General features: G+C 35.9%; 1 protein-coding gene across 2 annotated transcripts in view; it reads right to left on the bottom strand.

The window, feature by feature from the left end:
• Positions 1-13,237: 13,237 nt before the first annotated feature.
• Positions 13,238-25,527, bottom strand: part of LOC105249583 (ras-related and estrogen-regulated growth inhibitor) — a 45,506-nt gene continuing 33,216 nt past the window's right edge. For both annotated transcript variants that reach the window (XM_011255149.3, XM_020027039.2), the window contains 2 exons: positions 22,690-22,871; positions 13,238-14,402 (listed from right to left, as the gene is read on the bottom strand). In XM_011255149.3, coding sequence (XP_011253451.1) covers positions 14,144-14,402; positions 22,690-22,871 — 441 coding nt within the window. In that variant the 3' untranslated portion in view covers positions 13,238-14,143. The remainder of the gene's footprint in view (positions 14,403-22,689; positions 22,872-25,527) is intronic.

A 25,527-nucleotide genomic window follows, 5' to 3' on the forward strand; every position in this document is an offset into this window, starting at 1 on the left:
TATAAATTGATTTAAAATGAGCTCGATTTATGATAAATTCGTGATTAGAGCGCGAAAAGTGGATTGCACGCAGTAATATTTAACGAAAAGGGCATTGGGGTAAGCGACACGAAGTTTCATTAACCGCTCCGAGAACTGGTTTACATCCGAAGAGGATCGCGCTCCGTGTGTGGCAAGAAAACCTGTATTATGGAGGTTCCGCCGCATAATCGAATCATTATATATAATTCCGGAAAATGGAATTCGCGCAATTAGATCGGCCAGGAATACGAGACGATCGGGGAAATTAACGAGTGGGGAGAAGCGATGGTGTTTCGGCCGGAACAATGGCTGACCACGCGCGTCTTGGATCACTCGCGTTGAATTTCATCTTTTTCTTCTCTCGTCGATTCGATTCGTTTCGTAGATCTGTTCGACATGTCTAGATGGATCTATTTAAACGCTCGCGAGCACCGTTATAATCGAGTTGGAGAACGACTCTCGTCTTTTTCCTCCGTCAAGAGAACTACATCATACTCCGGCCTATCTCGCGATGTAGTAAACGTGTCATCGTTTAGCAGAGATAATTACCTAACGGAATGATCAGGCTATTGTAAAGGTCTCCTCTAAAGAAGCGAACGTTTCTATCGAAAGTTCTCATTTCAATCTCCGCCAAGAGGGAGAGAAACTTATTCCCACTCGAGATTATCTTTTAGATTAAAACGAGTCGCATCGAGCAAGATATCGAGTATGTGAAAGAGAAAGAGAGAGAGAAGAAATTATAAATAATATTTTAAAAAATTAAATTAAACACATTATATATTTAATTATTTATTCAACAAATTTTTGCTACCGATATCTCTTACGGTAAAATTTTTATCCACGATTGGAAAGACTGAAACAATGACCATTTAATGGGTCCGGTAACGATAAACGATGCTATACCGCCCAGGCGAGTACAACTTGCCGCGCTTATAAGGACAATACATCTCTATTTTATCCGGCGGATATAATGGATAGTCCGCTCTCCCGAGTGTGTACCTACAACCACGGTAACAATATAATCGCGATGCCGTGGCGATCTCATAAAGCGGCGCGCTTGCACCAAACGCGCTGCTTTTGCAAGAACGATCGCTCTCTCCTTCCTCCTCTCTCTCTCTCTCTCTCTCTTTCTCAAGCGCGCAAGACAATATGCGGAAATCGTATTAAACGCTCGCGCGGCCGCGGGGTAGAAACCGCCACCGAGTGTTCGAATACGAGACAATAAGATCGGCATCGGCGAAAGGGCGGCGCCGAAAACCTTTTTGCGTGTCCGCTCATGCGAGCCGTTTCAGTCAGTTTCTCCCTCGCTTATACGCGCTCGAGAACATGCGTTATTAATATCATTCGCTTTTTATTTCTCTCCACGTCGCGCCTTCCACAATTTTCTCTTCTCGCAAGTATATTTGAATTCTATCTTCAATTTTAATTTTTGCACATTTTATCATAATAAAAACAATTATACATGTTTTAAGAAAGAGATTTATTTTTTAAAAACGTGAAATAAAGTTAAAAAATTGTTTAAATAAAATTTCTTTCTTCACAAATTTTATTTATAAAATTTCTTAACTTTATTTCACGTTTTTAAAAAATAAATCTCTTTCTTAAAACATATATAATTGTACTTCTATTATGATAAAATGTGCAAAAATTAATATTGAAGATAGAATTCAAACATGCATAATTTTTCTTCTATTATGATAAAATATGCAAAATTAAAATTTATAGAAATTGAAAGAATTTCAAATTGTACACTGAGAAAAATCGTTTGATTGTACCAACAAGACGTATATGATTGAAAGCATTTGATTAAATTAAACAAGAATTTCTAGTTATCATGATGAGACTCGATTTTTTATAACTAGAACGTTTAATAGATTTTACTATAAGGATTTGATTGGTATTTTCTGGTTGGATCTATAAAATTTCTTGTTACATTAATTTCTTTGTTTAGGCAAAGCAAAAAATCTTAACTTAACTCGTATTCAATATTTGCCATAAAATGTATATAAAAAACTATTATTAACGTTAAATCCAAAGTATATTTTTTTCTCTTACGAGCAGTAGTGCCAGAAAGAGGATGCTAGCTCTCTGATTGTGTGTGTTTGAACTGCATCCTCTTCTTGCATCACTGTTTATCAATTTAATTTCTAACAAACTGAATTTAAAATAATTTATTCAATAATCTGGATTGAATTTATCCAATAATCTTGTTGGAATTTAGAATATTAAACAGACTTTTGAGATTAGAAAAAATTTTAGAGGACTTGATGCTGGCGAGTTTAGTATTATTAACCAGAAAATTTGGTAAATTTCACAGGAAGAAATTAATCAGATTCATCTGGTAATTCCTACAAGAATTCTGGTTCTATTTTCCAACAGACATACTGGTTGAATCTACCAGAATTCTAATGCAATCAGATTTTTTTCTCAGTGTAATATGCATTATTTCAAATAAGATTTCTATCGGTACGAGATTTTTGCCATTTTCGAAACAATATGATAAAAAAATACTCGTTACTATTACATTGTAAAGATCCTAACGTAGGAGATACGTTTTCAAGATACATCACGACACAATCAGCGCGATTAATCTTTCGAAACGAAAATGTTTCCGGTGTATTCAACAGTACACCTGTTGCGTAACCAAGCATTTATCAATCGGGTCGAGAGGAGGAGGAATATCTTGAGAAGAACTTGGACCGTTCGCATTCTTAGACATCTCACGACCTGGCACCAGATCGAAAGAGGAAGCTCTTCGCTCGATCCGAGCCTCAAAACCGTATGATTGAGTGCGCCTATATCGCTTGTACCGTACTTGAGACGCATCCCCGAGACTCCCGTCGTTATTATACCGTTCGTCGGAGACTATAATAAAAGCAATAACACGTCGGCTACAATAGAAACGGTACCGTCATGTTTCTTCATCATTTCAACATCGCTCTTCCTAGACGTGCACGCGACGCACCATACAAGTTCATTTCTGGTTTACACGTGGGCGACATGTCCGGTCGTATTTAAAAACACCCACCGATCTTTTTTCACTAATAAATCAACTTCAATTCTATATCCACGAGAGACGCGATTAAAAAAAGAAAATACGAGAGAATAAGGAATAAAATATGTAATATTAGCGTAATAAAATATGAATCACGAGAAAAAGTATATCCGGTAAAATTTATATTCGTGACTCTTGTCCGATTTCTCCTTTTAGGTAAGAAGATAATGCCGTGTAAAAATGTCGACATTACAATTCATCGATACTTGGTTACAGCGAATCGGATTTGTCGTAAATATGCGCGTAAATAAGAAATCTGTAGCGTTATAGAAAAGCAGGTCGCGCGAAAGGTAGAATTAAACGAACGACTTTTTCGCTAACGTTCCAATTAATGGCCTTAATCCCGCGAGTTATCGCAATAAGCGAATCATGTTTCTGGATTATCACCACTCGAGTATCTTTGCGACGCTGCAATTAATCGGTTTTGACATTTCGATCCAAGATTCATACAAATAAAGTGTAAAAAAAATGAAACGTGAGAAAAAGAAAAGAAAATATCTATCGAAAAACGTATCATCTGATTACACAAATTTCTTTATCGGTTTATAAGAATACGCGTATTAAGAAATATTTTAAATATTTGAACAATGTTATGTATTCCGCAAAAATCGAAAGCAAATTTCAAGCTGGATTACATTCATTAAATATTATTAAATATTTTTTTAAAATTGTACATTTTTAATTAGTAAATATTTGTTAATTATTAGACGCTCGCATCAAATCTATTACTGACCTCGCATACGCTTAGACTTTTACGACGGCTTCATTTAAAATTAGACTGCCTCGTTTATACTCGCCACTTAATCTTGTCCCAATTCCGAATCGGAGCACGAACGGACAGTTGGAAAAACGGCGTTTAACATAAAATATAATATCGTGGCAAAATCATACGCGGAAAAACCGCCGATCTCTTTAATGATTCCGATTTATATCGCTCGTAATAAATACGTGGTCGGCCATAAACGCGCGTCTAATTACGACGATGATCGCTCGCAAGCGCGAGAAGGCGATTTGCATTTCGCCGCGATTATTAATTCCGCCAAGTTACACGGTGCCCCGGGCGCCGGAGTATTCCGAGAAATTCCCACTTTCGACGCAAACGTTTGTCAATATCACAGCGCCCGTTTAATGTAACGTAGGTATATTTTTCATGTAAAAATGCATATCTCACACGGCATTATACATTCGCCGTTTCCACCTCGACGCAAATCGGAGAATTAGGTTGAACGCTTAGGTTTCCCGAGCGATCAAACCGTTACGTCAGCGTTCGTTGGCTGCTTGCCCCCTCGCAAGCGGCCTTCATTGTAATTATATCGCGATAATTGATACGTTGAAAAAGCTGGCGCCATTGGGTATTTCCAAGTTCTCGTTTTGCCGTGTAATTACTTTACGACTAATATCGAGAAAAAGATACGGCTCCGTGCATTCAAATATGCGAGAAACAGTTTCAAGGATTCCGTCGATTTAAATTCATTAAACAAAAGTTGCCTCTCTCGAAATTTCTCAAAAAAAAATCTACAATTAAGTAAATGCTAAAATATTTTAAATTATTATAATATATTAAAAATAATATATTATTATAATACATTAAATTATTCAAGCCGTATTATTTTTTAACGAATTTTTTCAATGTTTAATTTAAATTTTCTGTCGAAGAAAAAATATACAAAGAAATTATATCTTTAATAAAAAGGATCATTATTCTCTCTTAATATATCAGATAACGCACTGCCGAAATGAATCACGTGCTTAATTTAGCGGTAGTAATTAATTTGGACGAGAGTATAGTATTTTACACGATAAACCTGAGGAGGCCTCGCAGAGATCATCGCTGGTTATCTGAAGAACCGTAATTTCAATGCTCGTTTAAAACGGTGCCCGGCATTCGATGGTGGTTGCTATTTATCAGCTCCCATTGTTCGTCGTAGAAAGTACCGCGGTGGTAAGATAATCACCTTAATTATCACTGGCTCAGAAGCACGATCGCGATAATCGCGAATTTTCCGAGAACAAGCTCCGCATTAAAAAGCCTCTTCTTCGCGCGCTGGATTTTACTCGGATAAGTCGATCCGAGGCTCCGGACTCGTCCAGAGGTGCGAGTATCGAATAAGAAAATGTCTATATGCCCTCTACTATCGTCTCGATCTTAATGTAACGACGTATTCAAGTCGATTTTGTTTTACAAGAAACATTATTGACGTGAGAACTAGCAGGATATTTCTTTTCCCGTTAAATTGTTACAGTGTGCTTCAAGTTTCTCTCTAATCCTTAAATTATTATACCCAGAGACGCGATTATATAGTCATGATTATATCTCTCGGCAATTACGTTTCGATATTATTATATCTTTTGGCTTTCGCTCTTGACTGCTAATATTCCCTCGAGATACTCGCAGACCGCCTCGTTCCCGTACAAATGTAGATCGATCGGCAGGAAGGCTGCGTATGCAAGCGAACGTTTAAGACAATGAGCAGTTGGTGCGGAGTTAGGTGAAAGCACGCCAATCATCTTCGATGAGGAACCTTAGCGTACTCCCTCAGCCATGAACAATGGTGCGGCCAATTACCCGACAATCAGACCCGCCGTTTGATCTTTCGGATCGTTCTCTCTCGGCAGGTATCTGATAAAGTCACCGCCGCCGACGTGCGCGATCGAACGACGCGAGTCGCCCTGAACTTTAGCGAGCGAGTTTGCGGATAAGCGGCGGGGCTGAGGTGGAGTTTAGGTGAAAGCATACAACGGCGGGAAGCATCGAGGATGTTAACGTAATCTCCGTGCCGTAAACAAACAAACCGGCCAATTACCGGGTGTAATATGATGATCTACGCGGAACGCGGACGCAGCTTCCTACAAGCGAGCGTTGATCCGACGCTTAGAATTTCGAAATGGCAGCTGCGGGGATTTAAATTCTCGGGAGAAACTAGATGCCTCGAGAGATCATCGGACCGTTACATCTCTACATTATTATCTCCACGTTATTACATTCCCAAGATGTCCAGATTGTTGTGTTGAATTCTTACATCTTTCACGCAACTGTGTATCCTTGCAACATTGGATCCTTAAATCGTAGATTCGTAAGGTTCTATGAGTATAATTGGGCTTTTCATTTCAATTCTCTTTCGTTCGCTTTCTTACTTAATTTTATTTCTATTCCTTGGAAATTAATAAATTTAATAAATTTAATAATATATAATTTTTTTCAATTATATATTATATATATGAATCCGTCGAAGAAGACTAAAGGATGAAAATGTATAGTAGTACTTCTTCTTAAATTAAATCAATGAAAATTTCAGCAAAAATTTTAGTTTGTTCCTCCATCTCATGTCCCACTGATTATAACAGAAAAATTTGCATTGAAAAATCAATAATAATTATACTTTGCAAAATATAATTTTTAAAATTTTTCTATTTTAAATTACTTTTTGAAAGAAGCACTCATACATATATATTTGAAATAAAACACATATAACTAGAATTCAAATTCATATATAAATATATTACTTTTTATTTTTAAAATATGAAACTTCAAATATAAACTTGCAAGAAATGAACGAAATTCTTGATTAAATTTATATATTTCTCTAAAATAAAATATTGAAAAAAATTTATCTCATGTATAAAATTATGATACATACATAAAACGTATTTATAAAATATTATCGATTGCAATACTAATTAATTCTGTCAGTAAAATTTCTCTGATCTGCAATGTTATACTTATAACTGAGATCGTCAGTGACTGTTCACTGCTTTTCAGTGATAATACACTGATTCCATTTAAGAGAGTACGTGACGCTAACATGACGTGACGTTAATTATTTATCGCGCGGTATCGCATCGCGACGAGAAATTCCAAAGCGGCGGGATTAAGCGACGCGCGTTTATTGCGACATATGGCCGGGAATACCTGTCGCGCGTTTATCGCGATTCGCCTGCCTCTTCGACGCCATGTGGTAACGTCGCCCATTAATTAGAAATATTCGTACTCTCTTCGTTTCCGTTCGTTGATTTAACGCAACGTTTATCTCTCGCGCTGCTACCGTTTTATTAGCACTCTGCTCGCTCTCTTATCTCGGATTAGTCGGACGTTTCGCGAGAATATCACATCGTTGTCGTGCATCTCGCAAAGCGATGTTTGCTAAGGAGAAAATCAATTTAAATAATAAAGATTCTACTTATATATATGCATCGGATTATGCTTGTCGATAACACTTTAGCACTTTTTTTTAGCGAATATTAATGACGAGAAAAATAGCGGGATAATAAGGTGGATGTAGGGATTATAATAAAAGCAATGCAAAATATTTTAGAAAGTTGAGATTTTGGAAACTGTCTAAAACACTCGACTTTGGAATCCACAGGGTACTAGACATCGAGGAAGACCATGACTATCCTGGACAAGATCTGTCTGATAAATCGTTTAATGAACAAAGATCAATAGCGAGGAATAGATAGACGTGGAAATCTTTTGCTGAATTCTTTTGTTTTATACTCCTGATAAAATGTGGATAATAATAATAAAACACCCGATAATCATAAGCAAAAGTCATAGATTTTGGCGACGATTATAAGGAAAATTACAAGGACAAGTTCTGTCAGAGTTTCTCCGATGTTCATAATCGTTCTTTAATACATCGTTATCGCGCACGTTTAAGACGTTATAAAGCTCGATGAGACACGCCATATCCCATGCATGCAACGAGCGTATCTCCCGGCGCGAAGATTAACCCTTCGAGATGGATCCCGAGAGAGCGCAAACCTCGTGGCCTCTCGCGCTTGCCCTTCTCGCGGTAATCTCTCGGTAATCTCTTTTGAGGGATAATCTACGAAGGACCGTGCAGCCTAGGCCGGCCCCGATCAAGGAGGCCCGGGGGAGAACGGTGAGCTATGCGCGCGATATTAAATTTCAAACTCTCGCCCGAGGCCAGACACTTCGCAGGCTGGTTCCTCCTCGCCTTCGTCCCAAGACGGAGGTGCAAGGTGCAACGCGAGTCGACCTTACGACCTTGGCAGTCACGACGCGAGCGAGTGTAGCCGGCGCGTACAACGTATGCTGACGCGTAACGTGTATGAAATGCACACACACACATACACATACACACACACACATATTTATGCGCCGGTCACAAGGAATACCGTTTCCTGCATCTCGTACGCCACAATGCGGGGCATCTGGTAATCGAAGTTCTTATCGCGGAATCTCTTCTAGTATTGGAGTCTGAAAGCTACTTCGAAATTCATGAAATGCACGAGAAAAATTTCGATTAAAAAATTCACGTACTTTTCGTTATTTAATAAATATGATTAAATAAAGGTCCATAGGATAAAATAAAAAAAAATTCAATAAAAGGCTTAAAGGACCAGCGCAATGGTGAAAAGATGCGAAAAAAACGGTTATATTAACTGTCACTTAAATCAAATAAACGTTTTATTAGATTTATTACATTAATATAACCGTTTTTTTCGCATCTTTTCACCATTGCGCTAGTCCTTTAAGCCTTTTATTGAATTTTTTGGTTTTCGTTATTTGACAAAAATTCATGTACTTTTCGTTATTTTACTAAATTTTTTATTTATTTATTTATTTAATTTTATAATTGCTGTTTTATAATTAATTTTATAATTTAACTTTGTAATTGCGTTTTTATAATTAATTTTATAATTGGACGCGAAAGATCTTTGTCGAAATTTAATCTCGTGCCAAGTCTAGGAGATATAACTTTTATAGAGATAAACTTACGTAAAGGATTACGCTGAAGACTTACGTAAGGACGACATTTATCGCGACAGATGCGTGGTCACCCGATTCTCGCGTTACATACACATTTTCACAATTCCTCGAGCTAGATGGAAGTGGATAGATACAATTGAAGCGTGTAATCTGATGTAAGTCTCCGATTCCATATTAATTCCGCGGCAGATAGAAACGTGCTCTCAAGAGCGACGATACACCTGAATCTCGGTATCTTTCGGCGAAAGCAACTTATCTCCCCGAGATTCCCCGGTATCGCCAGTCTGAGCGAAACAAGAGCCGGATGTACGCGCGACATCCATGGAACGGATTTATTCTCAACGACACGACCGAGGGTCCTCGCATCGCCAGGCGCGAGCCAGGGAGCCTAAGCATCGTTTTCACCGAGTCGCGAGTCGGATAACACCGATGGAAATCGTCGCTTTCGCCTTTTGCCGATAGCCGTGAGCCGGGCTGCTGTCTCTCCTGTTTCTCTTTCGCGTCGCCCCCGCCTGGCCCCCTTTCTCACCTGCGTTCCTCGATCGTACTCTCCTCCGTTATCGTACCCTGTCGAAAGTCGGTCTGCGGGATCGGCAGGTGGTCATTGTCGGCCTCGCGGAGCGCATGCTCGGATGAATCTGAATTTCTAATTGTCGCCAATGGCGCCATTAATTAAGCGGGAGGCCAAAACGAAAGCGAGCGAGCCGGGCTTGATTAAGGCAATGAAAAGTCGCGCTCGCTCACGACCCGCCATTTTTTCGCGCGCGAACCGAGCATGCGGCTTGCCGGAGAGCCGGCAGTTCTCTCCGAGATAAGCCCGGGATATCGTTATCGGTGATATCGCGAGTCGCGCCGGATTAAATTGCGCTCGTTAGCGAGTAACGCCACCCGCGCTTCGGGTCTCGGTTACTACATGTGTGTCCGCGCGCGCGTGACATTTTAATCGGAAATTAATTTGATGCTTCCTTAATGCGCTTTATATCTTACTAATTAATATTTACATTCTATTGCGGAGATATTACTTGGAAATTGATATTCGCGACGCGTGAGATGTCGATGATCTCATTTGAATATTGAAAACTTTTACAAACCGAATTATGAAAGAACGAAAGTTTCGAATAGAATTTTAAAAGAAAAAAAAATATATATATATATAATTTTTATTTTTTAATATAAAAAACTTTAGTGCGCAATTCATTTTGGAAAAAAAATTGCAAAATGAATTGAATTAATTAAATTAAAAGCAAGATTATGATTTTAAATAGTTTCGAATTGTGAAAATTTTCTTTTTTTTTAAATTCCCTATAAAGAATACATAACAAAAATTGTTTATATTCAAAAAAAGAGAGAAAGATAAATGATAATATATTACATTATATAATAAATGGGAATATGTTTACTCCGTAATAAAAAATTCTAATTTCTCGAGAGCAACGGAGATCATTCCGATTATGCGAGGAGGGAATCTCGAGCTTAGGAGGTTTCGATTTCTTAGATGAAATACGCAAATTGGAATTATCCGGACTCGGGGTCGAACCAATATAGTTCTCGAGCGACACAGTCCCCCACGCGTCGCAACGTCGTCGTGGCGATAAATTGACGACATCGGGGCATCGTTTTACCTGTACAGCCGGATCGTTTGTCTTCGGGGAAGACGCCGGAGAAGAACGTCGACGAGAGGAACGGCGGGATTGTCCGGGGGTAAGGATCGGGTGTAAAGGACGCAAGGAGGTAATATGAGAGCCTACGGGGAATTCTCTAGCGCTTAGAGACTTAAATGACTCGCGACGAACGCTCGGAAATCTTAAACCCGATCAGATTTTCGATCTTGTACTTGCTATCACCTCGTAATGTCACGTCAAGGTACGAGAAAAAGTTTCGCGCGACTTCTTCGTCTATTATATATAGGTGATTGATAAAGATTGATGTGGATTCTGAATAATTCAGATATGAAATTATTTCATGAATTGAGAAATGAAAATTTTCTAAAATTCGGCAATATATTGCATATATTTTTGTATCTTTTTGATACAAAGATATATACAAGATATAAAAATTTGCCCTAGTACACTGCTCTCTTCTTTAATTTTTTCTAATCTATTAAAGAACGTTTATAGACATAAAATATTGTTCCTAAAATTCAAATTATTTTTAAATGAAAATGAAAATTAAATTAAAATTTTAAATTAAATTTCAAAACACCTTAAGTTATTCGTAAAATATGTTAAAGAATTAAATCCTCAAAATACGCGCGATTAATATGTTTTATTATATATGTATGTTAGCATTATTCTTATGGTAATCTGATGTTAAAATCTTGCTGAAATTTCTATCGTCGAAAATTTAAGACTCGCACATCTTGCGAGATATTCGACCCTTCGTTCCCGTTGGATCCCTTTCTTTTTGCATTTTTCCGTGGAGGTGCGAGCGATCGTGCCGTCATCGCAAGGGAATGCATACATCGCGGACCTGGGGGAGCCGTATTTTATTTCTGTATCGCGGCCCGAGAGAGACGGACGAACACGAAACCTTGGCCCGAATCGCTAGTTATTCGGTCAGCGGCAAATTCATTTAACGAAGCCCTCGCTAAATTCGCTCTCGCGATTCGCAAGATTATCCGGCCGATTTTTCACCAAATCAACACCTCCCTCCCCTCCCGAGAACTCGCGGTATAAAAAATTGACGAGTATAAAACAATAGTATTTATACGAGCTATTTTCAGATCTAATCAGCATTTAAATTGCAAATATTATATATACAAAAAAAAATATATAAATCGCAGAATTATTTTAATTTATATGGCAAAAATGTAGAATTAATTAATGTAGAATTGTTGAATTAATAAAAGTAGAATTATTTATCAAAATAATTATATTTAAAAAAATGATAACTTACCCTCGATGACCATCGATGATTCACGAAGACGGGAAGGAGATTGTGGAACAGTAGGATTCGACGAGGAGACTTGTGATGAGATAAGTTGTGACGAGGTGATTTGTGACGAGATGGCTTGTGACGAGGTGGTTTGTGACGAGGTGGTTTGTGACGAGGTGACTTGTGACGAGGTGACTTATGACAAAGTTTAACAAAAGACGCTCCTTTATTATTATCTTCTCTCGATAACAAGTGACTAGCACTTCGAATACAGCGATCGACATCTGCCTGGAATCGAATTACGCATTCACACATAGATTAGATGCTAATTTCAAGTGGAATGTATCGTGAAAAAGGTAGATACGCACTCCGCTGAGTCTTTCCTTTTTTTGAGGAAGTCAACTCTGAAGTCTCATTTTACGGTTTTTTTTCCACTGAAAGCTGACGCTTTAAAAGAGGATCGCACGATTCATCGCTCATTAACTATCCATTCTTTTAAATATAAAATAGAATTTTCTAAACACTCACATCGTTAAGCGTGTCAGCTGTTGGAAAGAAACACCGTATAATGAGTCGAAAGGCACTGAAAGCGTTTATGAATTACGTGAGTTTTAAAAGTCGATCGTAAGTCTCTATGCTTGTCGTAGAAAAAAAAAAAAGATTTATAAAACATCGCGCATACGCGATTGCAAGGCTTAGCAAAAAAGGCGAACGACCAACATTTTCTACGATATAGAGTTGACAAGACCCGCGATAATCGATCTGTCAGTGATGAACATGGCAGTCATTCAAATGATCGATCAATATATTTAACCCATTAAAGCCATTATTTTTTATATCAAAAAATAAAATATAGATTGTGATGTGATAAAACAAGAAATTGGAAAAAATTTTCAATTTTGTGTGATTTTGTCAAATATATTGCTGATTATTAAAATTGCAACATTATATATATAATATTGTAATTTTAATATACATGTATGGCCTAGTATATATTTTTTCATCGTGATTTTTATCCTTGATTGCTAATAAATTAAATAACAAGTGACTTTTAATGGGCTCAACACTCTAACATTCGTACTCATTATTTCTCTTCTCATATGCAAATCTTAATTACTGAAGTCTGCGATACTTTTCACAGAGTAATGATAAGCTATCATGCGCGCTATTTACACTTAGGCTACTTTCTTTAGGAACATTAAAAGTCATCGAATCAATCACGCCTGGCGATAAAGATATTAAAATCGCTCTTCGCGAGCCGCTTGCGAATATCTTTGAGAAATGATTAAGGCGGTAGGCAGAAATCGAATCGAATCGTGATTTCTTCCACTTAGTGGAAATATCGAAATTTGAAAGACTCATGGGGTTTCTTTTCTCGGAGCATCAAAAAAAAAAACTCTAAACAGTATAAAATATTTTACTCGTGTACGTTTAAAATAAAAAGGAAGAAACCAAAAATTAATTTTCAAATTGTGATTAATAAATAATTGATTGCAGAAATATGACATTTAACAAAAAATGTTAATCCAAATAATGTGTAAACATTTTTTAAAGTTAGATTTATAAATGTAATAAAAAGAAATAAATACGTGCAGGTTCTGTTTTATACTGTTTAGAGTTAATAACGTAATAACTTAGATGCCAAATGATGTGCAAGTATTATCCCAAATTACAAAATTTGCACTCACGGTTTTGAGACCAAAATTTGCAACCGAAAAATCATTTTTTCAGTAAATCATCTTAAGAATTACGCCGTTCAGGAACAACTTGCCAGTCACTTGTAATCACTGTAAAACGCTATATAGCATTATTTAAAAAAGTACCTTTAACGCACACATCAAGCACGAATAATTTCTGAATCCCGCGTTGATTCGCTTCTCTCTCGGGAGAATCCGTAAACATCACCAAAAGCGGAATCACACTTGTGAGCATCACGCGAACGTCCTCTTTCGACACTCGAAATACAGTTTTCTTAAAGAATGATGTCGCCCTCCAGTAAATCGAATCTTCTCGGAACTTGGATCTTCCGACTGTCACATGTCGCAGAAAAGCTTAGATATTTTTTTTTATTAAATTCACATGCTTCAGGCTTCCAAGGCATCTCGAATATTAGATCCTATGCGTCGATCTCATATCAGAAAATCAGTCTTACATCCTCGGAGTTTTAGACCCCGAATGCTCGAGGACTTCGGCAGCTTGTTTGTTACTAGTGAATGCATTTTGTCATCAAAATGCTTCGTAAAAATCATTTTCTTATTAAAAGAAGCTTTTAAAATCGAAAACGATTTTCTGATTTCAGTGGGATTTCCTTCAGAAATCAGGAAAGCACAAAGGGAGATTCTTCGTTGTTGCCGAGGACCTCGTCAGCGATTGGAGTAGACGTTGCTGCTGAGGACGACGATGTCGGTCCTTCTACCCGGATCGTCTCGTCCACCGAGAAGGAGGGCGCATAGAAGGCGTCATATACTCAACGACGGCCTCTTCTTACGGTCCTTGGTGGTGTTCTTGCCGAAGATCGTCCCGAGGACCCTCGAGACCGAGTGTACCCCGAGTTTCCGGCGAATCGGTAACGCTCGCAAGAGCTGGACCGATCTCGCCTCCCGCAGGAGTGCTTGAAAGGCCAATGCCGCCCCCGCAGGACTCTCCGCGGCGCTTACCTCGTAGAACTGACATCCATGCGCCAAGGACAATTGTTGGCCTTCGTCCACGCATACTTCTCTGCAACAGAAATATTCATTGATCCTCCTTTAACATTATCTATGATAAATGAAATATGATCATATTTATAAAGTTTAAAAGAAACCACGTAAATGTCAAAAATATAAATTTGAAAAATTTAGGATGTTTAATATATTTGCTTCGCATATTTAAAATTCTAATTTTAAATTTTCCATGTTTCTCTAAACTTTTCTTTTATCACAGGCACAATACAAATTTATATAATAGATATATTTTTATTAAAATAATTATTATCAAAATTTTAAAATAGATTTCGCAGAATTAAAATTACTTAAAATTATTTAAATTATTCATATACTATTTTGAAGTTAAAAAATTTGAATATTTTATAATCGTCGAAACAGTAAAGCTTTGACATTTGTGACATATCGTACGTGTCTGTCTTCTTGTAACAAACTAGAAATTCGCCACGCTTGCCAGTTGTGCGAGGATAGCCGTTTCGCATGATTCACGGGAGTGGTTTATGTCGCGGAACACTCGAATCACATGTGTTGAAACATCGATCGGAAACGGCGGAAACGCGGACCGGATGCTGCGGGCGTTCGCAGATTTATATCGCGGCGGACGTTGCGCTTTTGCAAGTCAATGGAATCGTCCAAGGCTCGAATTAAATCTTCGCAAAGAGGCAGAAATGTACTGGATCGACGACGGATGCTACGAGTTTGGCAAGCACCAGACATTGCTTGGAGAGAGGTGATTGAACGGCATAAAGACCGGACGTTTACGAGAGGAAGCGGAGTCATTGGAATTTCGCCAGGATGAGAGCGTCCGACGCCGCAGGATATTTATGATGTTGGGGTTAACAAGTGCCTTATTAAAACTATATATTTCTGTACGTTCATAATTGCATCCTATATCATGTTCCCTATAATAAGTACGATACTTTTTCCTGTTGTTCGAAATTAAGATCGATCGTATTCTCGCAATCTACACAGAAGTATTAAGTATTCAATATTTTTTTTTCACAGAATTGGTGAGTAGTTTAAAAATTATGCTCGTTATAGAATTTTAAACTTTACGATTTTATTAAATGTTTTAGAATGTTTACTTTTCAAATTTCTCTTCGAATATTTAAGAATTAATATTTTGATCGTAGGATTTTAATTGGCACAAAGGGTGCGGACGAGAAGAATCTTGAATTCGTAAATCTTTGAATGCGAAGAAAAAGAGGGAAGAAAGAAGAGGATTGCTGTGTATTTTCAGCCTGAAGAAGGCGCCTCTGCGTGGGGCAGAGGAACTCCGATATTTATGGAGACAATTAAATTCGCAGGAACATATGATCCTCACGAGAAGGGCGTCGCGGGAAGATATAAAGGACACGTGGGAGGACGCCCGATTAGACGCGATCGCGTACAAATCTGATGTGTATAGTCATGACCGTTAATCTGTTCCCTTTTATTTTACGAGTAACAATCTGGAGTTGTTTTACGAGCAGCGAGCGTTAGTTTCTGTCGTTCTTTCTTAATTCGAAAGAGATATTTATGTGTTTTATTTATGTGTTTCAATATATGAATTATAGATCATAAGATATATATTAAAAAACGATAAAGATTTATAGAAGAAAAGAAGTTTTAAATATAGTTATAAATCAAAAGACTTTAAAATAAAAATAAATTTAAGTAAAATTTAAATAAAAAAAATTTAATTCAAGTAAAATTTATTAAAAATTTAATTTAAGTAAAATTTAAATTTAAAAAGGATTTCTTCAAGAAAAAAATTTAAAATATAAAAATTTCGAAGATTTCGGAATCGTAAGGATTAAAAGTTCTGATAAATGAAAAAAAAAAGTATTTTAAAACGGAAGTATCTCTTCCCAAACCAGTCTATCAGCCTCGCTGCGAGAGATTGTTGGTAATGATATTTCGAGATTTGCGTTATCGGTGCGCAATATTCGCGACCGAACGACGGGATGTATCTAAAGCGGCGAAAACTCGTTCTCAGGAGAGCGGTTTCACCAGCCCTGCAGCGGACTTCGCTCTAATCTTTATGAACTCCATTAAGACGACGAGCGTGGCTACTGGATAGAGACCGGATGTTCCCTCGTCGCGCGAATCGATCTCCCAAGTTCGATTTTCGTGTCCCTTCGAAAATCATCATTTGAGAATTCTCGCAAATTTCCTCAACATTTTTTACTATTTATTTAAAGCTAAGCTATCAAGCTATTTTTCGAAGAATCCTACGCTCTAAATTTTACACTTTGTCACTATCGAAACTTCAGAAATCAATAAAAATTTTAAAATTTGTAGAAAAATATTGCAATTTTATTAAAACTAGAAAATTAAAATTTTCTAATTTTAATCAATCGTATATAAGTTTCTCTTTTTCTTTATTACGATTAAAGCTACTTTTATCAAATTTTAAAAGTCTTACATACAGAATAATATCACACCCAGTGCGATTAATTTAAAGCTGATCATTCTCCTTGCGTGTGACATGTAAGCGAAGGCGTGTTGTAATTTATGATTCATCTTATAAAGTTATAAAAAAGATATATATATATATATATATATATATATATATATGTGTATGTATGTATGTATATCGAATAATTCCGGTTTAATTAAATTTCTCAACGATAATCGTGACAGTTACGAAGAGTGTGTATCTCTCGCATGCCATCAAAATGCCAGTTACGTAAATCGAATCGCTCTTTTCCCGCCAGCAATGTTGCTGCTGCCGTCGACGACCAATCGCTTGCGACATCGACGGATTTGTGACATTTTATTTGCGCGATATTTTTATTACTCGCTCATAACTATCGAGATGTCTCGCCATCTTTTCTCTTTGTTATTTCGCTACGAAATTCCCAGCGATTCCACGACATTTTATGTACCTTGATCACGCTCTTATGCGCCCCGTAAAACTTGTCGACCTCTGCCTCGTAATCCTCGTTGTCTAAAGGTTGACTCGAAGTTAAAAGACTAAAATGCCGAGAGTATATCCGTCAAATTCTATTGCATCTCGATTTATCTATCCATTTGATTGCTCACGCGATATTTGGTATTTTAGAAAAAAAGAGAGAGGTGTGATTGTAAAATTTCATTTTCCAGAAATCGATCTATTTTGTAATTTTTGATACTTCAATCTTCATAGTAACAAATATGTCGAGCTTATTTTAACTTTAGAATCGATATCTCTTTGGAATAGATAAATTTCAAGCCAAATTTTAATTATTAGATTTATCACCGATAATAATTACACATTTTCTTTCTCTATCTTAAAATAAATTTAATTAAAATTAATAAATAAATTCTTAATTTAAAGGAGATAAAGGGAGTCTTTGAATTCCTTCAAGGATATCCTCCCGACACCTCCTTCGACATCCTGCTCAGTAGTATCGTGTGTAATTGTAATGTTGTCGTCGTTACTAGATCATCGGTAAGATTTCTCCCGGTATGCAAAGTCTCCATAAAGGAGGAGGCGTAAGGACGAGAAGGTAGCTCGTAAGGCGAGAAAAGGAGCGTATCTTCGTTAACGACAATCCGCATTCCTGCGAGAATCGTGCAGAAAATTCCTCTCCGTTCGATGGGAGAAAAGAATATCGAATAAATTTCTATTCATCTACGCATTTCTTTCGTGACTAGAATAATGGACACGCGATCTTCGCGATTTAATGAGCGATGAAAATGATTTATTAGTAGAAGGTAATAAATCAAAATAAAAAGCATCTTTACATCAACTATAAAAATGTATTAAAAAATGAGAAAACAATTTTAACGAATTAATTTGAAATATTTTTACATCAACGTGACATGAAATTTAAATAAAAAGTTAAATTAAAAATTTTACTTTTTAATAATATATATTTTTCTCTATCATACACAGAAAAAAATAAGTGTCAAATCAAAACTTATATATTTAAACTAACGAATTTATTGTTTCGTACATACACAATAATTTATAATTTTCTTAGAAGAATTTAATAATTTTAAATTTCAACAATATTATAGTCTTATTTTAATATTATAATTGTCACGTCAAGAATATATAATTATTTAATTCTACTTTAAGAAAATTATAATCTTAGATTTAAAAATGTTACTTTCTATCTAACATTGTTTCTTTTCTATTCAAGAAAATTAAATCTTAAATCATAAGAATATATTTTTCTTGATTCCTTAATTAATGCAATATAATCTCATTTCAAGATTTCCATGTTAAAACTAAATATATTTTCAAAACAAGAATATCCTTTTTTTCTGTGTAGAAAAAAGATTTTTTTTTTACATTAGAGAAGAATTACAATCACTTAAAATTAATGGAATGTAAGATTTAAATAAAATCAAACCTCTGAGATATTACACTTTACATTTTATTTGAAAGAAAAATTATCTACTTTGAAATTATCGATATTTAAATGTATCTAGAAGGATTCGAGAATTTATTCATTAAACGCATTGCGCTGTCCTGTTAACGTATATTTATTCTCAGCGGACACACGAGAAGCCAATCCGACAAGGTTAATGAGCCGCCGCCGCCAATCTTTATTCAAGTTACAAATAAAAATGCGCGCGTACTAGTATTTCCTAGCTTTCTCTCGCCCGAATCACGCAACGCAATGATGCACTTTGAGCGACTTGTTGCATAAAATGCGACAAGATGTATCGATATCTGAGAAACAGCACGCAAGCCACACCTGTTTATATCCGCGCGTCTTTCAACTAGTTACATTTTCCTCGTCAATCAATACGTTCCGTTTTATACATCGGGATGAAAAATTATGTTCCGCTGAACGCGTAAGAAATTATAAGTCGTTTCGTAAAAACTACTCGCATCTCTCATTTTATCGCCGATTATTTCGCTTAAATTATCGATAAAGAAATTAATAATTCTCTTCTTGACTTTCTCCCTTATGAATTTTACAGTAGAAATATATCAATTTCGAAATTCCTGTATTTCCGTATATTCAAACTCATTTTCAATTCAACATCTCGCTAAATTTACATAAGTCCGAGAAACACGATAGATCGGGAGGAAGCTTACATAATAACTTGATATACTCGCCGGTCCTATTCGCGGTTCTCTTTTTAATCGGCGAAACATCTCTATTGGTATGTGTGTGACACTCATTTATCTATCTACATATTTACGTGTCAAACCGCCGGATTCTCGACGCCGATATGCGAAACACGACACGTGATAGCGCAGACCGCAGATGCCACCGATTCGAGACACACCCGGTAGTGGTCGAGTCGTTCGACGTTCATCTAGAAACCGTTCGCGATATTTTGCCTCGCCAGATCTGTTTACCTGTCCGAGTCGCCTGACCGACTTGGATGAGTCGCCTGGAGTTGACGTGCCAGTCGACCGATTAACTTACTCCGTCATCGTCTCCAATATTCGGTTCATCGAACTCGTTTTTTACGAAAACAAGTGCCGCGCTAGCAAAAAAACTTGCGCGCGTCGCAAAAAATCCGATCTCAAATAAGAGGAAGTGGTGCAAAAAATTTCAAAGCGACAAAAGTTCTCCGAAGTTCCCCCCGAACGAGTTTCAACGGTTTGTACAGGTGTAATCGAAATATACACTGAGAAAAAAATCTGGTTGCATTAATTAGAGTTCTGGTAGGAATTACCAGAATTCTAATTAATGCAACCAGAATTCTTGTAGGAATTACCAGATGAATCCACTGAGAAAAATCGTTCGATTGTACCAACAAGATATATATGATTGAAGGCATTTTGGTTAAATCAAACATGAATTTCTAGTTATCATGATAAGACTTCATTTTTTATAACTAGCCACTCTTAACTAACTCGTATTCAATATTTACCATGAAATGTATATAAAGAACTAATATTAACATTAAATCCAAAGTATATTTTTCTTCTCTTACGAGCAGTAGTGCCAGAAAGAAGACGCTAGCTCTCTGATTGTGTGTGTTTGAGCTGCATCCTGTTCTTGCATCACTGTTTATCAGTTTAATTTCTAACAAACTGAATTTAAAATAATTTATTCAATCTGAATTGAATTTATGCAATAATCGTATTGGAATTCAGAATATTAAACAGACTTTTGAGACGACTTGGTGCTAGCGAGTTTAGTATTATTAATCAGAAAATTTGGTAAATTTAACAGGAAGAAATTAATCAGATTTGCTGGTAATTCCTACAAGAATTCTGGTTCGTCCATTTTCAACAGACATATTGCTTGAGTCTACCAGAATTCTAATTAATTCAACCAGATTTTTTTCTCAGTGTCGAATTAATTTCTTCTTGTTAAATTTATCAAATTTTCTGGTTAATACTAAATTCACCAGCACCAAGTTGTCTAAAATTATTACCATCTAATCTCAAAAGTCTGTTTAATATTCTCAATTTCATCAAGATTATTGGATAAATTCAATCCAGATTATTGACTAAATTATTTTAAATTCAGTTTGTCAGAAATTGATAAACTGATAAACAGTGATGCAAGAAGAGGATGCAGCTCAAACAACCACAATCAGAGAGCTAGCATCCTCCTTCTGGCATTACTGCTCGTAAGAGAAAGAAAATATACTTTGGATTTAATGTTAATACTAGTTCTTTATATACATTTCATGGCAAATATCGAATACGAGTTAAATTAAGAGTGGCAAGCAAAGAAATTAATGTAACAAGAAATTTTATAGTTCCAACCGAAAAATACTAACCAAATCCTTATACTAAAATCTATTAAACGTTCCAGTTATAAAAAATCGAGTCTTATCATGATAACTAGATATTCTTATTTGATTTAAAATGTCTTCAATCATATACGTCTCTTTGGTACAATCAAACGATTTTTCTCAATGTACAAAAGAAAGAAAAGGAGATGCAATAATAATATCAAATCATAGCTTGTCGAAATATTCAAATTATTCTCTTTAAGCGGGGCAACCAAATTTGGAGCAACCCAATAAAGCATCGAATATCACGAGAGGCGCTGTCTGGAAAAACGCGAATCGCGTGGCGCACGCGAAGTCTCACCTCGTCTCGGAAACGAACACCGAGGATCCTGTTACTCGCGGATGGAAAGTGAATTGCAGGGATTAATAGGCCGAATACACATATATACATATACGCATAGCGAATCGCGCGTGTGCGATCGGTAGGTAAGCGCGACGATGAAGAAAAAAATCGGAACGATCGAATAATCGACGATCCGCCGAGGGCGATACACGAAGTCGGCGATCGGAGATCGCGCGACGCGAAATGATATTGTAATTCTTGCGCCATTTAAGCGGCCCTCATATGATCCGTATCGGGACGTCGAATGAGATTCGCGACAAGATAAATCTCTGTCTTCGAGAGTGAGATTCGGCAGCGTATTTATCGCGCATATTTAGCGCTGAATAAAAATTTCCCACTTTAATATTGGACTGGATGAAAAAGAAAATCGAACGTTAGAAATTTGCATAAAAAATTCGATCCTCAAATCGATCGGAAGTCTTGAAATAGAAATCATCCATCTCCCGAGATGGGAAATTTTTATTCTTACGACAGATTTCCGGTCGACTCGAGAATCGAATTTTTTATGTAAATTTTTAACACCGGATTTTCTTTTTCCTTATCGATATTTCGATATTTTTTTCATCCAGTCCAATATTACAAATTATATTATATTAATTACATTATATATGATTCTCTTAGTGCATTAAATTAAAAAAAAGAAAAAAAAGATTCTCATTAATCGATGAAATATTTCAAACTGGCAGAAGGATACACGTGTGAAGACCCCTTAAGACGCCAATCGGCCAAGTGTGCCAGACTTGCGAGGCCGCGAGTAAAAATGGGCCATGTATAAGCACGACATTACTTACGAATAAAAGCCTCCTCTTTAGCTTTTTTTAATGTTATTGTCAAGGGAAATTTATTCGGTATTATTCATCGTATCACGGTCGTGTAATCTATTATTCAATTACAGATTGAAACAATAGTACTTGTAATATAATCGAATCCTATACGTTCTATTTACTTTTATTAATAAACTGAAACCTACTATGAAAGAAATGATCAATTAATTGCAATATAATATAAAAATAATCATCGACTGTAATACGATAAATCACGCGCAAGGGACAATTAAAAAAATTTTTTTCACGCTGATGAAGTGATGAAGAATTACTACCTTGCTGCATTGATTTATCAATAATTACCGTCTTTCATGCTCGAAGAGAAGGTATGATGCGCGGTTTATTTGGTCGTATATCAGTACTGAAGATCATCATCGGACGTTATACGAAGGTACACGCCCGCCTCTTACGAAACCGTTAATCATATTTGTAACAATGTGATTTATGCTTACCGAGCATGGTCCAGATCTCTCTTGTTGCCGAGGAGGAGGGCAGTGAAGTAGGATGGCAGGCGTAGATCCGCGAGTTGCTTGAGGAGTCCGCGAGCTTCCTGAAAGCTACGTTTACATGTCACGCTGTAGACAACCACGAAGGCCTCGCCCCATCGTATATGCGAATAGAGACAGCCGTTCTCCTGAAACAATCGGAGAAACACGACGGCCAATTACTATGACAGTCAAGAATCGCGAATCGGATTTAATTTGACATATCTACTTTCGAATCTCTAGATATCTCAGCACGTTTACACGTACGACATTCTATTCTTCTGTAGAGATGATATCGAGAAAATCTCTAAAGTGGATTTCTATATAAATAGAATATCCATTTTGGATTTGAAATTCTTTCTAAAGCAAAATTATAGGAGAGATGTTATTAAAGGCCTTAAAAAAATTGTACACTGAGAAAAATCGTTTGATTGTATTAACAAGAAGCATATGATTAAAGGCATTTTGGTTAAATCAAACAAGAATTTCTAGTTATCATGATGAGACTCGATTTTTTATAACTAGAACGTTTAATAGATTTTATTATTAGGATTTGATATAAGGTAGTATTTTCTGGTTGGATCTATAAAATTTCTTGTTATATTAATTTCTTTTTGCTTACCACTCTTAATTTAATTTGTATTCAATATTTACCATGAAATGTATATAAAGAAAGTATTAACGTTAAATCCAAAGTATATTTTTTTTTCTCTTAGCAGTAGAGCCAGAAAGAGGACGCTAGCTCTCTAATTGTGTGTTTGAGCTGCATCCTCTTCTTGCATCACTATTTAATTTCTAACAAGTTTAATTTCTAACAAAAACTGAATTTAAAATAATTTATTCAATAATCTTGTGATTGAATTTATCCAATAATCTTGTGATTGAATTTATCCAATAATCTTGTGATTGAATTTATCCAATATTCTTGTGGGAATTCAGAATATTAAACAGACTTTTGAGATTAGATGGAAAAAATTTTAGACGACTTGGTGCTGGCGAGTTTAGTATTATTAACCAGAAAATTTGGTAAATTTAACAGGAAGAAATTAATCAGACTCATCTGGTAATTCCTACAAGAATTCTGGTTCGTCCATTTTTCAACAGACATACTGGTTGAATCTACCAGAATTCTAATCAATCCAATCAGATCTTTTTCTCAGTGTAAAATTTTCTTTTCTGTTTAAAATTTTTGAGTCTCGAAATATCTTTAGCTCTTGGAAAGAGAGAGAGGAAGAGAGAGAGAGAGAGAGAGTATTTATTTCAGGCTACATCTATTTACGTACGCGAATAAAACTGTTTTTAATGACTGTGAAAAAAAAATGTGCCGGAGACAAGCGCGCTGAAAATTCGCCGCACGTTGATTCCTCAACTCGCGTCCGTAAATCTCCGCCATCACTTAAACTGCCATACATCCGGCGAGAAACTGAATTTTATAGACCGCGATAAACATATACCTTGAGGGAGGGAGGTAAGGGATCCGCGTGTTTACGGGCGTTATTTACGGTTAAATCTGTCGAATTAACATTGCATGTAACGTGCTCGTAAATAAACGCCGCAGGAATTCCGACAACGGCGAATGCGCACCTTGCAATGCAATGTTGTAACGTCTTAAGAATTGTTGATATCCCGCTGTAAAAATGAGAGCATTAAAGTTGATTGCATCGCATCAAAAATTATGTGGTTAAAAATCCTGCTGATATTTAACGACCGTGAATCATGATTTATGTTGCCTGAAATTTATGAATCTCATTTGAATATTAAAATTACGCAAATCCGAAAGGTTTAGGGTCTGTGAGGAACATTTCGAAGATTTAAAATTATAAAATTATTATTAACATCTACCGTGTTGTAGTTAATCAATTTTACAATTATTTAAAGACAAATATTTTTTTTAAATAAAATTTCTATAGTTTAAAGATTTAGTGTTTTATACTAATGATCTAAACTAATTTTGTATAATCAATCAGCTAAAAAGCAACAGGTCATGTATTTTAAAGGTGTTTTTCACAATTTAATAATAATACATAAATTAATGTAAAAAACAATTTTAAAATATATGGCCTGTTGACTCATTATGTATATCACTAAATATTTAAAATGTAGAAATTTTATTTTATTATTTTATTATTTTATTTTAAATGTAGAAATTTTATTTTATTATTTTATTATTTTATTTTAAACGTAGAAAATTTATTTTATTATTTTATTTTATTATTACGCGCATTAAAATATTTCTCTCTTTATTTAATAAAACTTACTTCCCGAAAAAAATCATTATTTTAGATATAAACGCTTATAAATACATATAAAAAAGCAAGTATAGCTACAAAGTATAAATCTGGAATTCATTGATTGTGTTTAGGAATCGAAAATATTATATCAATGAGTTCTATAATTATCTATGCAAGATTCTCCTATTTCATTTGTCTATTCTGTAATTTTGTAGTTGTTGACAATGCGCATTGTTATCGTTATACAGATGCAATATATAAGTTTATTTGGCGCGTGTCCACTGTTGGCGAATGATGATTACGCGCTTGTCAACATTTGTCGCGACACGATGTATCTTTCTCTGGAGTTGCATCTTAAATTATGCAACGAGATCTCCTTTTGACAAGATATTGGCGTTATTTTATAAAAGAAAAGCACGCGCGTATTCACGACAAAAGCTATAGATGCGATCCTTGTGATAAATAAACATACATGCTGATATAATCGCGCGTTAATCGAAACGTTTAAATAAAAGATTATGAAAAATAACAAGTTGGAATGTCAACAATCAAATGGTTTGGCGAAGGTAAGCAT

Source organism: Camponotus floridanus, unplaced genomic scaffold, assembly GCF_003227725.1.
Source record: "Camponotus floridanus strain SB8 unplaced genomic scaffold, Cflo_v7.5 scaffold8, whole genome shotgun sequence".
Taxonomy (NCBI): domain Eukaryota; kingdom Metazoa; phylum Arthropoda; class Insecta; order Hymenoptera; family Formicidae; genus Camponotus; species Camponotus floridanus.